This window comes from Crotalus tigris, unplaced genomic scaffold (assembly GCF_016545835.1).
Source record: "Crotalus tigris isolate CLP2741 ecotype Arizona unplaced genomic scaffold, ASM1654583v1 scf7180000020075.792833, whole genome shotgun sequence".
Lineage (NCBI taxonomy): Eukaryota > Metazoa > Chordata > Lepidosauria > Squamata > Viperidae > Crotalus > Crotalus tigris.
Window position 1 is genome coordinate 308,476 of NW_024097847.1, and position 17,506 is coordinate 325,981.

General features: G+C 40.3%; 1 protein-coding gene across 1 annotated transcript; it reads left to right on the plus strand.

The window, feature by feature from the left end:
* Window positions 1-2,030: 2,030 nt before the first annotated feature.
* Window positions 2,031-15,222, plus strand: LSM11 (LSM11, U7 small nuclear RNA associated). The gene is made up of 4 exons (XM_039365479.1): window positions 2,031-2,609; window positions 6,496-6,635; window positions 7,055-7,138; window positions 9,441-15,222. The coding sequence occupies exons 1-4, from the start codon at window positions 2,162-2,164 to the stop codon at window positions 9,825-9,827; spliced, it is 1,059 nt and encodes a 352-aa protein (XP_039221413.1). The 5' UTR covers window positions 2,031-2,161; the 3' UTR covers window positions 9,828-15,222.
* The last annotated feature ends 2,284 nt before the right edge of the window (window positions 15,223-17,506 follow it).

Genomic DNA, 17,506 nt, shown 5'->3' on the forward strand with positions numbered 1-17,506 from the left:
GCAGGGCAAGGCGAGGCAAGGCAGGAGCTAGTTGCAGACAAAGGGGGGCTCCGGTGAGGAGAAGGAAGAGGGTTTAAACAAGCTTAGCAACCGGAGTGGGGATCCCCCCAAAAAACAAACGTGCTTCGTGGGTAACCTTGCAGTATGACAGAAGAGAGCAAAACCTGCTGCAACCACCCAGCAGATGGGAGTGGAATAAAAACCAAACAGCCCCCCTCCCAAATCCTCAACAGAAATGCTCATGATAATGAAAGCCTCGGGCAGAGGGAAGAACGTGGGCAGGTGGGCATCTTGCTCAGCTGATGGCTTGGGGGGGGGAGGGGGCAGCTACACCCCCTCCCAAATGCTGCCCTCTTATGAAAGCAGAATGAAAACTCCAAAAAGTGACAAGGAAAAATAGTTAAAACAGAAGAGTGTTTCAGAATACCTGTATTAGCAGATGCAACTGATATAAAATCTGGATGAAGAATGGTCAATAAGGCATTCTTGGTTGTCTATTTTATATTTCCTAATAAGCTGTAACCAACTTCCTCTCTTCACTTTGCAAAACCTATAAGTCCCACACCGTTCCACACACCTGCAAGAAAGCAGCTGCAATCGGAGTATTCTAACTGTAACTTTGAAATGTGGCACCACTGATTTAACTGCTGTCACACTACAAGTACAATTGGAGTTTACAGTACTGGTTTATCCAGCATGTGTTATTTATTTTATCTTTCTTCTTATACAAAACTACACCTTCTATACACAGAATGGAGAGTTATTGTTGGTTTCTTATCCAGTTTTAGTTTCCCTCTGCATCTGATTGGCCACTGGAGTAAATATTCACACAAAAAAAATCATCCTTCTTAGTTTATTTAATGCTCACACTCTTGCACAATCACTTCCTTGTTATCAGTTGATTGAATCACAACTTTGGACCCAACCTCTGAACATTTTAGGAATCAGCGTATTATATTATTTTCAGTAAATCTGGCCTAGCGTCTCCATTATTTTGGTTCCTACTGGACAATTCAACTAGTCCTTACGGTGTCCTTATCACTGTCAGCAGATGGCCTTCTTTCCTAAATGAATTAAAAATGACCTTTAATAAAGGCATAGCTCTGCAACTCTGAAAAATATCTACTGGCCTTTACTAATACACACATGCAAATGCTTCATACAAGATCAACAGCATACTAACATACAATTATTTTCTATTTCTTCATAGAATTGCATGAAACAAGAAGCAAACTGGAAAGACAAATGTAATAATTGATATTTAACCAGACTATTTTAACTACTGCACTTAAAGAGATCTTTGTCCAGCTCAAGTACTACTCACTACCCATGCAAGAGTTTGACAGCATTATCAAAATACTTGACATTGCTACCATCCACCTCCTCCCCCCCGCCCCCCCCCCCATCTAGCTACGCTACTTGGGCAGCAAACGATCCGGAAAATATTAGATGGCAGCAAAGAACCTTAGAAAACTGCCATCTAGTGGCCATTTGGTGCAATGCAGCCCAGCCATGACTGCTCAAGCCAACAGCCCTGAAATACCTCAACCAAACACTAACCAGGCCAGAATCTACTTCGCGTCTAAGTAGCGTAGCCTGGATTATCCTTGATTGTTCTACTGCACCCGGTGCTCAGCAGTTGTTGTTATAGCACAGTTTACAGTAGCCCTACTTTCTTTCTACTGATTTAGTGAATAAACTCAGTGGCTGGGCTCACAAAAGACGAACTCAAATGCAAACCAGTCACGGTCTGAACCCTTCCCAGCCAACTAAGTATCGAGCAGTCCGCAGCCTCAGGAAGGGAATGCAAAGAACGCAGTAACGTCTTGAGAACCGAGAGTTCCGCCATCCGTTCCTCAGATGAACGAAGGCGGACAATGGTCCTCCTTCCAGGCGACCGCCCACACCTCAAAAGCAGCCGGCTGAGCCAAAGCCAAGGGCGGCCTTCCGGGGGACCATCTCCGCGGGCGGGCGGGCGAGCTGACGGGAACGCAGTTCTCGCCGGCCTGCCTAGAGCATCAAGAGGCGCCGGGAAAGGCGGGAAGGGACCTGCCGTGCAATCGCGGGGCTGGGGCGGCCCACAGCGGCGAAGGAGCGCGCTGCGGGCAGCTCTTCCTGCCCCTCCCAGCAGGGCCGGGGCCAGGGCAAGAGCGGGAGAGACATGGAGGAGGAGGTGGAGAAGGCCGGGGCTGAGCCCAGGCGGCGGAGGAGCCGGCGCCACTCTAGCGGGCGTCGCAGCTCGGAGCGATCGCCGAGTCCCGGCCGGCTGGACGTGAGCTCGCCGCACTTCGACCCGCTGCTGGCGCTGTACTCGGAGCGCACCCCATTGCCTTACCCGGCCGCGCCCTGCTTCAACAATTTGGCCGAGTACGAGAGCTTCCAGCGAGGCCTGCACCACGCCCCGGGTCGCCCGCGAGCAACCGCTGGCCGCAGCAGCCGCTCCGCCGGGACGCGTGCTCGGAGCCGGGCCGGTCGGGCCGCCGCCGACCCCGAACGCCTACAGCGGCTCCGCAACCTCATGCTGGTCAAGGAACCCACGCCAGAAGCGGCGGAGAGAGCGAGGGCGCGGGGCAGGAGGGCGCCGCGCAACGTCCTCACCAAGATGCCCCGTAAGCTGAGCGGCGTTTAGCGCAACGTCTCCTTTCAGACGCAATGCCACGATTCCTCACCCTCCCACCCCAAATATCTGCCCGAAGGGCACGCACTCTGCTCGTGTCAGAGTCTGGTTATTGGCAAGCAGTTCGGGGGTTGGGTGCCGCATGTGAGATCTGGCAGTCCCCGCAGTTTGTGCATATGGACGAGCTGTGAAGTCTAGAATATACTGCTGCATGTTGGCTTTGATCCGGCGTCCGCCGCGGGGGCGACTCTGCGTCTGGGCATTGGGCACAGATAGGCACGAATGTAAAACCCCAATGGGTGCAAAACAAGCTTGTCTAAAGAGAGAGGGTTCTCTAAAAATAATATTTTACGTTCCCCAAAACCATTTTTTTAAACAGTTCTCGTAATCCTATTTTCCAGCTGTAATTGATTTAAGTTAAGAGTAGGTGCTAAAGAGAGTGAAAAAAGTGAGAATGCAGAACTATGGGTGTTGGCCTATTTTGAAGGTAGGTAGTACGAAAGGAGTCCTGGCAAGCCATTTTGCAGCTAGAGTAGGTGGATGTGTCGCACACCACACCAATTATAAACTAGCTGCCTACATTTACCTTTAGCATGTTGTGTGAATTGAGCCTATGTGCCTAGTTATTTATTTAGTGTGAAGCGACAATATGGGATCAATTATTAAACCATAATTAGGCTGACTTTAAATACTGTATGTGGGTCACAATTAGCCAGCAAATGTGATCCAAGGAAACACCTGGTTAAAGAGTTTGAAAATTTGGGGGGAGTGAGAGAAGGTCCTGGTCGTGGGTGCTTTGATCTTTCAGGAAAGAAAGGCATTGGGGAGTTTGCTTTAGTGATTAAGGCACCAGGCTAGAAACCCCGAAATTGTGAGTTCTAGTTCTGCCTTAGGCATGAAAGTCAGTTGGATGCCTTTGGGCCAATTACTCTCTTTCAGCCCAACCCACCTCATACGGTTGTAAGGAAAATAAGAGAAGGAAGGAGCATTAGATATATTTGTTGCCTTGAGTCATTTATAAAAAATAATAAAAGCAGGATAAAAATGAATAAAAATACTGAATGTAATCAGATTTTCTGCATTTGTCAATGAAGCATAATGAAAGAAAGATGCCCAGATATGTTTTGGAGACCAGACTGTTCCATCTTCTGAGGTACAAGAGGTCAGAAGGTCCTTATAGATTCATCCTCTGCTGTAGCAAAGCAGGATTGAATGTGGGCAGTGCCTTGAAGAGAGTGTTTGCGACCCTGTAAATGCTATTTGGATAAATAAGAGAAGATGTACATCTATTAAATGAAAAGTTGAGATTACTTTCACCATGGGACCCAGAGCTTTAATAGATTGAAAGCCACATTTACTGGACTGCTTGAAAATTGATTAAAGAGATGATCATAATTGGCCAATGAATTTTTTTTTCCTGATGAAATAACAATAGGAAAAGGGAGAGAACTGTCCAAGGTATTTTTGGGGGAAAGCACCAAAATATCGCTGATATTCTTAAGTATAAGGAATTGATGTAGAACGGCTTGGAACTATTTCTGGTAATAGAATTATAGTTGGTGGAAAATAAAGAATCTGAAGTTTCTATTGGCTTAGATGCTCTGGATGCTGTTAAGTATTCCTGTTTAGATGAGATTGAGAGTAGCTTCAAGATAAAAGCCCTACTATGGGTCCAGCATGAAGTAAATACAAACTTGCCTATATTTTCTCCAACATGTTGTGCACACATATCAAATAACTTTCAAAAACACATTTAGAATGTAAGGCATGTATTAACTTTTATTCTGCATTCCAAAAGAACGTTCAAAGGTTGTGCTGAGGAGGTCTGGCTATTAGTAGTTAATACTAACAGCATGCAAGACATTTTGGATTTTAAACATTTTAGATTTGAAATAATATCTTAAGTTCAAAATAGTTATTCTAATCTTACTTGGAAGTGTTCTTATGTTGTACTGATCATTCTGTAAGGTTGTAACCTCTCATTTAAAAATTATTCTGTCCAGTATAATTCAAAATGTTTCGCAGCCTCCTAATTGAGTCTGTCATTTGCAGGAACTTGCTTCCCCCCCCCCTTCCAAAGCTTATTCTTTCAGGTTTGAATTAAGATGACTAGACTTGGAGAAAAAGCTGTAAGCAGCATTTTGAAAGCCTAGAACTTGACATTGTCTTTTGTAGCAGTTGTAGCAATAATTAGGTTGTTATGATCTTAGTTCTTAAGCTTTATTCCAGACTTATAAATATAATGCAGAAGTTATGATAATAGAATAATAGGCAAACCTCTATGTTAATGTCTGTTATTTGTTTTGAGATCATATATTAAATCTTTTCATCATTTTCCCATTACTTTCAGAGAGATCATACAGTAGTTTCCCAGCTATGATCTGAAAGCCCTGTACTAGAAGTGAAAAGAGTGATACAAATTGAATATATCAAACTAATATTTTAGTACATATACATACACACACACACACACACACACACACACACACACACATTTGCTTCCTATCATGAAAAAATACGTAATTACTAGAGATTGGAATTAAATGTCAACCAAATAATTGCAGCTGTCTATCACATTAGAAGAGAAAGAGGTTAACTTCTTTGGGTTGTGCTTTCCGATCGATGCAAGGTGATAATACAAAAAATAAAAGGATTTATCATGTACTTCTCATCTGGCTCATAAAGTATAGAAGCTTTTAACTTTATTGAGCTCACTTCAATGAATCTTCCAAGGGATTCCAGATTCCAAAAGCCATGGAAGTAGCATAGTGCAGTGTGGAAATTTGCAGTGAAGTGGCAAAATTACATATTGTTAAGTGTGCCTAAATTACCTTGTGCACTCCTCTCCAACCTGGCCATCCCCCAGATGGGTTGATTTCAACTATAGACTTCCTCAGACAGCCTACACTTTGTTGCAAATAGTCACAATCTCCTAAATCAACAGTACAAGATGTATCTAGGTAGTGGAAGGATGTTTAAATGATAGGAAGCTGGGGGGAAAGAAGAATTTTGGACTGGCTTGGAGGATCTGCAGTTTACCTATATCTTAAGATGATTCCTCTCCAAAAAAAAAAGCTGTTGCCAATGATTAGAACCATTCCTGGATATTTCTTCCTTCCCAGTATCTGTGTGTGTGTGATACACTTACAGAATCCATACAAAAAAGAGTAAGTCCAGGACTGGAAACTCTATACTAGATAATTCAGTATTCTTTTAATGCTAACATGATCCTTTTATGTTATCCAGAGAGATGACTGCTATATTTATTTGTCACTTATAATAAATTATGAGATATAGAAGACTAATCATTGGCAAGATTAGAATTTAGACTGTATTGATTGTTGTTTGGTTACTGACATGATTATCAACCAGAAATATTAACTGCTGCATAGTGACAAGCTTTTTAATAATCCTTTAGAATTGGGATATTAAGCATACGTACTGTGCTAAAGATCCATTTCACCACTACTGCATATTCATTTACATGCCCATAAACTCTGTATGATTAATTATAAGTCTTCAGTGCCTAAAGCCAGAGAAAAATAAATTCCATGACATTAAGAATAACACTCGGTAATGTTTGGAGAACTATTAAACAGTATTTGGTTAAATGATTCTCATGGAATAAAAATGTGCTATTCTTTTTGTTTTAGAGGGGTGTAAAATCAAAGAACCGTGTCAGTTAATGCTTAATAAGAACGTAGATGGAACATTTGGGAATTTTCAGATGTACAGTTCTGAATAATACAAGGCAAAATTGCCTTGCAGGTATTCTCTTTTATGCCTTGTGGACAGAAGTATAATTCAAATAATAATAGCAATAATAGCTGCAAACTGTGTGTTCTACAGCAAATGATGGTTGTTATCTTTCTTTCCAGTTCATGAAGGCAGTCCACTTGGGGAACTCCACCGCTGTGTCCGTGATGGTGTCAAGGTCAATGTGCATATCCGGACTTTCAAGGGGCTTCGTGGTGTCTGCACTGGATTCTTGGTGGCATTTGACAAGTTCTGGAATATGGTAATCATGGACATTTCCCTTCTGTGCTTTTTTCCTAGCATTTATTTGACGGCTTCAGACCACCCACCCATGTGAATGTAGGTAGTTAGGAGAGCAACCAGGACTTTGGGGGTGTGGCATTTCCGATGCAAGAAAATGTCAAAAGAATTTGGGATTTGTGTTTCCTCTTTTAAGTGTATGGAATTACTGTTAAATGTAAATGGGCTTATTCTCATAATGAAATAAAAATTCTGGGTGAGCAAAGTGGACATTCCATTGCTTTCATAATATCTCAGTCAGACAATGAGAACAAATGTCAGATCATTGCTTTATGTTGATATCCTTCTGATTTCTGTCATCTTTCTCCACCATGACTCCAAATTTTATGTTAAGGAGATCCTATATGTTTTAAGTCTTTCTGCCTATTTGCCTTGCCCCAGGCCCTGACTGATGTAGACGAGACATACCGAAAACCAGTGCTGGGTAAAGCTTTCTATGTGGAGCCACAGTTGACCCTCACCAGAGTAAGTTCCATTCTCCACAATATCACATATGTTTCAAAAAGATATGGCCCCTTCCTGCCTTTCTTTACCTTATAAAAGTTGGATTACACTGCTAGCAAAGAAGAAGGAAGGTTATTTCTTCTTTTAATAATTGGCAGAGATGTAGCCCAAAACAATCGTTGGGGAGTTTAAGTGTGTTCAGAGTTTAGTTTCTTGCTCTCCAGTGGTTTGATTCAGTGGCTCTTATTTTATTTTTGTTTGTGTTTATTACTAAATGTTTGTATCAGTCACCAGAAACTCATAATGATTTAAAACTGATTTCTAGATTCGTCAGAGTTACAGTCATCTCCCAATGCTGTAGAAACTAATCTTCGGTCTACTCAAATAATCAGAATTTACAGAATGTCTGTATAGCAGGACTTGGGAACACAACTGGCTAGCGGAGGCACTGTGGCTTTCTTTACGAGGTTGTGGGCTTCTCATGGACACTTGGGTCTGTTACTGTAGAACACAATGCTGGACTAGATAGGCTTAAACTTGATCCAATGAGGATGATCTTACATGCTAGTTTTTCTCTTCCATTTTTCTTTATATTCCTTCATCAATACATTTGATCCATATTGAGGATGAAGATTGGCCTAATCATCAAAAGTCCACAAAGTTTGGATTGGCTAACTACCAGATCATTAACCAGGATTGCTCCTAAGATCATCCTTCCCTAAGAGGGTAAAGTTAGGAAAGGCTGGGCCTTTGATCTTGTTTTGGGCTTTTTGCAGAATGCAAATAGCAGCTTGTTTCTATTGCCTTCTGCCAAGTGTTAGGAGAAGTAAGAATTGCCACCTGTCCTTTCATTCCAGATGTTCCATGGAGTGGGGGAAAGGAGAACATTTCTCATTCCTCTCATTGGTCTGTTGTGGGAGCTGTCCTAGATAAAAGGCTTTTGAGGCTTTTTATGGCATATTTTTCACCTACCAAGTGAACCAGCTCTCCTTCCTTTTTCACTGAACTTTATTGCCCTGAGAAAGTGGATGAGAGTTTCTCTGCTGTTTGAGAGACAGGAAACTAGTAGTGAACGGATATAGGAATTTAAAAGAACTTGTTGTCATCAAGTTATGGTGAAGACCTAAGATGTTGTGGAGACCTTAAACAGTGATAGAATTGGTTTAACTACACAACTACAGTGCAGAAGAGTGCATATTTTCTATGTACATAAATACAGATAGGGAAACAAAAAGATGTTTGTGTGTGTGTGTGTCTTTGTTCTTAGGCAAAGTTCTTTTTTAAAAAAAATATTGAACAATCCTTGGTATGGGTTTTCTAGTAACTGATTAATGTCTGTTGAAGACTTCATAACAGTTAGTCCTACTGCACATGCATAAAAGAATGCATTTGGGGTGTGTGCACTTTGTATGCAATTTGGAAGGATTAGTCTGCTGCTAACCTGCTTGCTACACATTCAGGACATGCTGAAATACAGAGCTCCAAGGACAAAAAAAATATCTTAGTGTAAATAGGGGGTCTGTTGAGCAAACTAGGTTTATTATCTTCTCGAGCAGACATGTCAAACTCGCAATGTCACGTGACGTCACACAGTGTATCGGAGCTTTTTCCCCATTGCCGGCAATGGGATGGGCACGGTTTCCTCATGATGCGTCCGGCCTGCGGGCTGGCAGTTTGACACCCCTGTACTAGAGCAATGCTTCTCAACCTTGACAACTTGAAGATGTGTGGACTTCAACTCCCAGAATTCCTCAGGCAGCATGCTCTAGAGCAGGGATGTCCAACTCGCAACGTCATATGATGTGTTGCGATGTATCGCGACTTTTTTGCCATTGCCGGCAATGGGGTGGGTGCGGTTTCGCTATGATGCATCTGCCCCAAAGGCAGTTTGACACCCCTGCTCTAGAGGTAGGCCCGCTATTAATACTAATCGTATTCTTTGTGCAGCTGTGCTGTACAGATTTTTATCCGTTTGTGTATTATTTCAGCATGTGAATGGCTTTATCCTGAGTGCTCACTAACACCATCCTTGGCAAGCTCTATTTATTTAAATAGTTGATGGATATTGGAAGCTGGGAGTGAAGATTGAATGTGCGTATAAGTACAAAACCGAAAGCTTTTAAATAAAAACAATCAGGGAGTTCACACATGCACCATTCTTTGACTTACAAACATGTTTTAATTGGACAAAAGAGCAAGGGCTTCTCATTTAAAAAGATTAGTTTCCTGTGTTTATCCATGGTTTGAACAGGTCGGTCAGAATATAAAATACTCTGTGTCATCTCTTATGACTTCTGAATTTATTTCCAATGTTTCTCTGTAGCTCTTTGACAGACTGAAGTTACAGGAGTCCTTGGTTAAAAAAGAAGCCGACTTAAAGATGACTACGGATTTGCCAGCCCTTCCATATGACCCAAGGACATCAAGGAGGAAATCTGAGTCAGGTAGGGGAAGATCAGAGGAGAAACATGGAGCAAAGAAGCACGCCAGCAGAGAGAGGACACGAAGCTCTAGTTTGCCGAAAGTCTCTGGGAGAGACACAGATTTGCCCAGCAGAATCTCCCAAGTAGAGAAGAGCCCAGGTGGCAAAAGGGGCCGTTCCCGAAAAAGGCAGAGGTCCAAAGTGGATTATCAGCAAGTGTTTACAAGACACATAAACCAGATTTTCATTCGAGGAGAAAATGTCCTGCTTGTTCACTTGGCACATTGATCTCATTGACTGATTTCAGCCATAGCAGCTCAGTGGTGAAAAGAAACAGTATTTTAATTCTTTTTTCCTTTTGGCCAAAAGAGAGAAAGGATTATAGACCTAGAGACTTGAGCCAATGGTCTATTTGAGTGGACTGGAATTGATCTACAGCTGATGCCCTAAACCTTGGGAGATACACAAGCTGTGTGGCTTTCAAAATTGTACTGCTTGGATATGGAGCGACTTTCATTATACAGTAAATATTTAAAATCTGCAGCATATACAGCTGGCTAAGTAGGTCTGGAAAAGGCACGTGGTCGTGGCATTGATACTTCCATGAGAAATGTGAACTGAGTTAAGGGACAGAATGCTGAAAGCTTGTGAAAAGTTGCTGCAGCTGTAGGAATTAGCTTGCTTGAAGCCATCTCCCCCTTCTCCATACACTATGCACGGGGGAGGGGCAAAGGACTGGTCCAGCTTTGCATTGCAGGCCCTTAAGAAGTCCTATTATCAGAAGATGAATGGAAAGAAAAGAGTTTGCATTGCATCTACTGTAATTTGAAAAAACTTTCCTCAGCAGTTCATCTTTTTTTTTCTTTTTTGGTGACTGAAAGAAGTGTTTGACCTTTTGTTTGGTATTTATAAAAACGGGGCCTTCCACCCAATTTTCTCTATTTGTTTTCCTACTCATTTCTACCTGCAAACAATATGTGTGGCTTCCCTCGTTTGAGCTTGTTTCAGTGTATTTTTCAACAATCCAGAAATGATAGCTGTTTTTCCATCCGTTTTTGTGTCTTAACAATAAAGACTAAGATATACATATGCAGCTTAAAAAAGGAAATATTCAATGTATGCTTGGTGTTGCTATGTACTATCTGGTGGCTTTTGGAATCCGATTTCCCAGCAATTTTTAGTAACTACAGAAAATATCTACTTGCAATATCCACTAGGATTTTTCCAATTCTTTTCTTGGCTCTCAGTGATCCTTTTCAGATGCTGCTTGTTCTTGAGAAGCATGTTTAAAACTGCTGAAAAGAATGCATGATGATTTTTCCCCAAAATGGTGCTATTTGCAGCACCTCTGTATCCTTCAGCATCTGTCAGAATGGTGCAAATGTAACAATGCATGTCCATGAAAATGTTTAGGGCACTATAAAATAGCACCTGTGTTATAGGGAATGGGTTGAACATATCAGTAGCTAGAGCAGATTTCCTTTAGTAGGAGAAATGCCATGAGGTCTTTTACAATTTTATTAAAATTGAATTCCAAAGCATCTATAAAAGCATAATTAATATAATACATTTGGTTAGTCATTCTGCATTTCTAAAATAACTGGAAAACCTAATGACTGAGTTTTATTAAGCAAAGGTCAGTTGTGATATATTTTTGTCTGAATGGCAAAACCAACTGTAATTTGCCTAATATTCTCCAAAGGGTATAAAAATCAAGCATTTAGGAGAGGGAGAAATCTTATCATCAGATTTTTTTAACAGATATTTTGGAGTATCAGAAGGATATTGGAAGGCATGCAGCTTTGTTGTTGCATGTGATGCTCATTTTGGAAGTAAAACAGGCAATAAAAGAAAACCTCATTGCTTCTTCTAAACACTTTCCTAGGGTGACTAAAGGTTTTGCCATCATTCCACCAACAACTAATGGAAAACCAATTTTCTTTTGGGATGCTGGAACCCTGAACTGCATAATAATTACACAAAACAGGTACACCTGAGAAAGACATTTTCCTGACTCAGATCAAGCCCATCCCTTTTGGAGCCCACAAAAAAGATAAAAATAATCATGAAAGGCAATCTTCAATGCAAATGCATGAGGAGAAAGTTGAGTGGCTCTCATTCTCAAGTTTTATTTTAAATTAGGATAAAGTGTGACAAGGTGCATAACAATTAATTTTCTCCAGTGATGAATGAGTCAAAACATCAAATTTTATGTCATCAGCGTAATCCGGTGCACGGTAGTAAATATGGTAATAGTCAAGGGAAGGAGCTAGGAAGCAATATGTCTAGGATGCAAGCAAATTTGTGTGTAATTGTATTTCTTTTAACAAAAATGGGAATGATATATGCAAAATGTGGGTCTTCCATAGTATCTTCTTTGCTATTCTATGTTGTTGTTTTTTAAAAAAAGAATGTCAGTACATGTTTTGATGTGAGATAGCTTCAGTTTCTTGCAGCAATCTCTAGTGGCCCTTTCTGATTTTCTCCAGCCTCTTTGTAATGTATAACATCGTAAGGTTCTTTCCACAGTAGTCTTCTCTGGTGCCTTTAGATATATTTCTTATGACTTGCATCTAGATTGCACCTAGTTAGAGTAGGCTCACAAGTGTCCAGGAGAAGCTGCAGTGATATCATGTGCAACATTACATCATCTACTCCCCGTGCACTCTCTATTGTAAGAGTCTTATGGCTGGGTTCAAAGTGTTTGATACCAATTTTGACTTCCTTTGGATGACCACAAAATTTTGAGTGTTCTTTAACTCACTTGATTCATGGCTGTCTCTTATTTTTTTAAAATCCCATTTTTTCCTTCTTTTTTGAATGTTATTGCCATATTCATTCTGGAATTTTGTACTGATTTATGTGCTTCAGTAATAGGGTCAAAAACTACTAGTAGAATTGATTATTTAAATTTAGTTGTGTGGTTTTCCATTAATGATCCATTTCCATGCTTGAACAGACTGCATGTGTATTAAGTACAATGCATTCTCTCTTTTTCTTTCTTTTTCCAGATCAAAAGCTGAATATATACTTCAGTGTTTTGATTCACTTTATTTGTTTGATTCGTTCTCAGATTTTTATTGTGATAGCGTTTAAAAAAAAAACCCCTAAGTTTAATATCTTACCTAGTTTTTTTGTTTCTGTGTAATGAAAGCCAAACTTTCTGGGTACATCCATATTTGTAAAATAGAATACTGTGTGTACATTGGTTTTATATGTATCACTATCGTTTATGTTTTTTGTCTTCTACAATATTCTGTCAGAAATTTCTTGACAGAGTCGTGTTCCCTTATAGTGGAACTTAATTTCAAAAGATCAGAATATCTCTCTGACTTTCCTTTGCTGCTTTTTCTTCATGTAGTTTCTAAAGTGCCATTACTGAAGTAGAAGTAATCCAGGATTCATCTCATTCCTTAACCTTTGTTTCTGCATAAACACTATATATCACTAATATTTCTAAGTCATCCTTATTTTTAAATCATATAAATCTTAAATAGCTTGTTGGCAGTTTTACTTGAAAACTTCTAGGTGCTAAGCTTAATTTCCAAGGTGTTACTTTTCATACGCTAAGTATAAACTGTATTTGGAAACAGCCTGTCTTCCTTTATGCCCTCGATCCATAGCAACTTAACCCAGGATGACTTAATTCATTTCTGCAGAAAAGTCTTTGCCAGAATGGAACATGTACTACCAAAATATAGTTTTAAAAAAATATTTAAAAGCTACCAAGGCATAGTTTAATACCCAGTAGAGATACTGTATGCAAAAAAAAAAAAAAACTTGAAAAAGGAAGTTTGAGACTAGAGGCCATGCAAATACCATGGGTGGATTACTTAGCTGTGAGAAGGATTAATATTTTGATTGCTTTATTGGAAAGTGCATAACCTATGAGTGGATAAATTGACAACAATGGTTTATCCTCAGTTCGACCAAAAAAGAAAAGGTAAGCAAAACTAAAATAGAAAAGAAACCTACCTTCAGATGTGTTAGTCAAACTGGGTCTCGTCCTATTCTGTGCATTTCAGTTGAAGAAAAATCTATGGAGACAATCTTAAAACTCAAATTGTCTGTTGGCAAAAACAGAAGTTCCATTTGGACAGTGTTTAAAAATGCTTCTCTGTGACCACGTATTATTTGTTAAGTCTATCATTGTGAACTGGATAATGTGTGATTTGTTCAGCTGTTTACAGGATTTGTACATCAGTGATATGAAATAAGTTGTGGAGGACAGTTATAAAATGACAGTTGCTTCTACTGTTCTTCTCCCTCCCTCCCCCCACTCCTCCTCCTCCTCCTCCTCCTTCCATTGTCTGTTCACAGAAGCTACATTTAACCTCTGCCATACTATGCAACTATTCCCTTTTATGAAGATATGAAAAGCTGGTCATCCTATGTAACAGCAGACATTGGCTCTCATTGGATAGGATATTTGGACATTAATATGAAGTGTGTCTGTTACTAGCACATCTTAAAACAACCTTCTTCTCTTGAGGATTTTCTGTCATGTTGAGATCCGAACCTTTGGTCAACAGTGCAAAGATGAATATTTACAACTTTGTTGATAATAGTTTATTGTGTGTCAGTCAACAATTCATTTCTCACTTCACATGGCTCATGCTGTTAAAGATTTCATTTCTGGTTTCACAGAAACCCTATTGGGGCTGAAGATGAATAGAATTTAATTTTTGTTCAGCAAGAGAAATAAATACCCTAGTGCCTTGCTGAAGCTATTCCACAAAGTGAATGACAGAAGTCTAGTTTGGTGAAGACTTAAGTCTAAAAAACTTGTTTTTCACTAATCCATGCAAATGTTTCAAGAGAATCTTAAAAGACCGGCTCCTTGGCTGACAAGACATGAAGCCTGTCACAAAAGACAGGAAAGAAATGCCATGTCTGACTTTTGATTTCACTGTTTCAGGGTAAAAGTGCAGGTACATCATGCACATTTTCTCCTTGAGAACTCCCTGTGAATAGGACCTGCTTATCCCGCTGCTATTGTGGCCATTAGAAACGGCAAACCTTTGTGCTGATGGTTCATGCACATCCTCAATTTCAAAGCCTGATGTTAGAGAAATGAATCATTGACCTGACACAGTTCTAACTAATTTTGTTCTTGCAGTTCCTCCCTTGAATCTTGGGAACTCTGGTTTGTAGCAATGCAGTGCAATTTGAAATACAGTTCCCATAGTCCTTGGCTTGAGATCTGGCTCTGAATCCTTCCACATTTGTAATGCACAGGACTTGGTTTTCTTTCTCTGCTTGTTCTTTTAGTTTCTTCAGACATTTTTGTCAAGTGAGAGAGTGTTGGCACATCTGAAGGACACGTGCCACGTTCAGTGTAAACTCAAGACAGAACCTGCACAGTGCAAACGCCCCCAACCTTCCAACTTTGGTTTTAATAGTTGGGAAAAGTTAACAACTAACCTACCTGTGCTATATCAGCAAGGGAAAAGCGCCACTCAGCTGCAAGTCTGTGCTTTGCCCCGCAAATAAATTGTTAAAAGAATGTGCAAATGGCCTCTAGTCTCTTTTCCTAAGGACTGTATTTCCAAGAAGGAATTGTTGCTTGAATCCCTGCAATGTATGTACATGTATGTGTCTTTAAAAAACAAAATGCTTGAGGATGTTAAGCATCTGTATCAGGAGTTCAATCTCTGAGGCAATAAATGTCTGACTGTAATTATAAGCTGTGCCAGAGTCATTTTTTTTATAGAACCATTTTTAGCGATACTTCATTTTTTCATCTTAACTTTCTCTACTGACAAATGTAGACAGTAATATATTTGTAATAACACACAGGTAGTCCTCGACTTTAAACCACAACTGAGCCCAAAATTTCTGTTGCCACAGTTGTTGAGTGAATCACGGCAATTAAGTTAGTAACATGGTTGTTAAGTGAATCTGGCTTCCCCATTGACTTGTCAGAAGGTCGCAAAAGTGATCACATGACCCTGGGACACTGCAACCGTCATAAGTACATGTCAGTTGCCAAGCATCTGAATTTCGATTCCGTGATTATGGGGATGCTGCAACACGGTTGTGTGTAAAACTGTCATACACCACTTCTGGGGGCAGTTTGTTCCACTGGTTAATTGTTCTGTCAGGAAATTTCTCCTTAGTTCTAGGTTGCTTCTCTCCTTGGTTAGTTTCCATCCTTTGCTTCTTGTCCTGCCCAGGTGTTTTGGAGAATAGCCTGACTCCCTCTTCTTTGTGGCAGCCCCTGAGATATTGGAACACTGCTAACATGTCCCCCCTCATCCTTTGTTCAACAGCTCAGTCGTTTGCAAACATTTTGCCATTTTTAAGGGGAGAGAGAGAGAGAGAGAAAGAGAGAGAGAGAGATCTTGCTATCGGGTGGGAAATTAAGAGATCTCATGGAAGTTCAGTGGAAGGACTGCATCGGTGGTAGGAAAGAAATGGGGCCTGCAGTCCTGATCTGAAGATATGCCAAGAGAACGGAAACTAACAACCTGAATTTTTTAAGAGGTTTGTGCAAGAAGGAAACCAAAAGACAGAGACAGCATAGTTCTTATCACTACCAGTTGGGAGGTAACAAAGTCTGGATCTATAACCAAACCTGAGGAGAGGGAGGAAAACCTTTGCTTTTCTTTTGCTGACCCTGGGTGGAAAGAAACTTTTCTATGAATTCCCATTTTTTGTTTAGAATATTTTGATTTGAGCACAGCTAAGAAAATTGGCTTTCTATTTCATCACTAGTAGTACTGTTAATAACGAGCATTTTAAGTCTGATCATAAGATAAAGAGATTGACAAGGAATCTTGACAAGCAAATCTTGAAATTGTGAGAGCCTTTTCTTTTTGCATATTAACAAGCCACCCAATATTTTTAATATTTGGGGGGGGGGGTAATACTGACTTTATCTGTAAACTTTTGCTGAATTTGGGGGTAGTTATTTCACTGCTGTATGAAAGACATACTGGCATGCTAGCTTTTCATAAATTAGATTTTCAACAGTTTATTCCATGTTTATGATTTTTACCCAAATGCACAAATGGCCCTTTTACTTGCTCAGTAATACATGTATTTTGTTTCTCTGCGTTAAATACTAGGCTTAATCCAGGTGAAATTACTTGGGTTGAAATACCTTGAAGGGAGAAAATGGGCATCGTTACTTTTGCAGTTAAACAAAGTTATATCAAGGCTTTGATTTGTATCGGTTACTGCAAATTTATATTTCCCAATAATCAGCTCATATTGCTGAATTTTTCTTGTCTTGAATGCAGTACCTTGTTATGGCCGCCCAGAGTAGTCAGTGCTGAAAAGTTCACATCGTTCATAGGTTCATAGCAAATGATCATTCATTAGAAATCTGAGATATTCTCCCAAAGGGACAATCCCCCCCCCCTCCACCCCAAATCAGAGGTTTTCAGCTCCACCCATTCCTCCAAGCTCACTTCAGCCTGCTTAACCTATTTTAACAGCTCTGGAACAATTTGCCATTTGGTTGATATTTCAATGCCCCGTTCAATTTTTGGCACTTTTATTCTTGGCATGCTTCTTGATTAAGCGTATTACGGCCAAGCATGGTCCTTTCAATAAGAAGGGTTTTTTTGTTTTAATATAGAGTCAATCTTTAGTCATCGGACAAGATGAGAGAGAGCAAGAATAAGTTAGAGAGAGAGAGAAAAAAAACTTAGAAGTTGCTTGCAGAAAGAAAACAAGCTAGCAAGTTGAGGCAAAGGATTCCTTGTTTCTGCCACATTAAACAAGGCAGGGAAGTTTCCTTATTTTTACCTATAGGAAGGCTAGGAAATTAGTGCTGAAGGGAGGAGGGGAGTCTCACAACAGAGGACCCTGTGCCTTGATTTTCCCAGCTAGGCAATTGCTTCGTTCTGTCTTCTTGCACGTTGGAAACCCAGCGGCCCTGAAGGCCAGTCACAGGAGCCATGCAAAGCATTCAAGGACAACAGACTTAGGCTGTCGCTACTGTAATCAACTGAGGTCAG

Bases quoted from the DNA above. Each gene is read 5' to 3' on its own strand.
- LSM11 (XM_039365479.1), top strand. From the start codon at position 2,162: ATGGAGGAGGAGGTGGAGAAGGCCGGGGCTGAGCCCAGGCGGCGGAGG. The intron at 6,636-7,054 runs GTAATCATGGAC...GCCTTGCCCCAG, and splicing joins TTGACAAGTTCTGGAATATG to GCCCTGACTGATGTAGACGA. The intron at 7,139-9,440 runs GTAAGTTCCATT...GTTTCTCTGTAG, and splicing joins CACAGTTGACCCTCACCAGA to CTCTTTGACAGACTGAAGTT.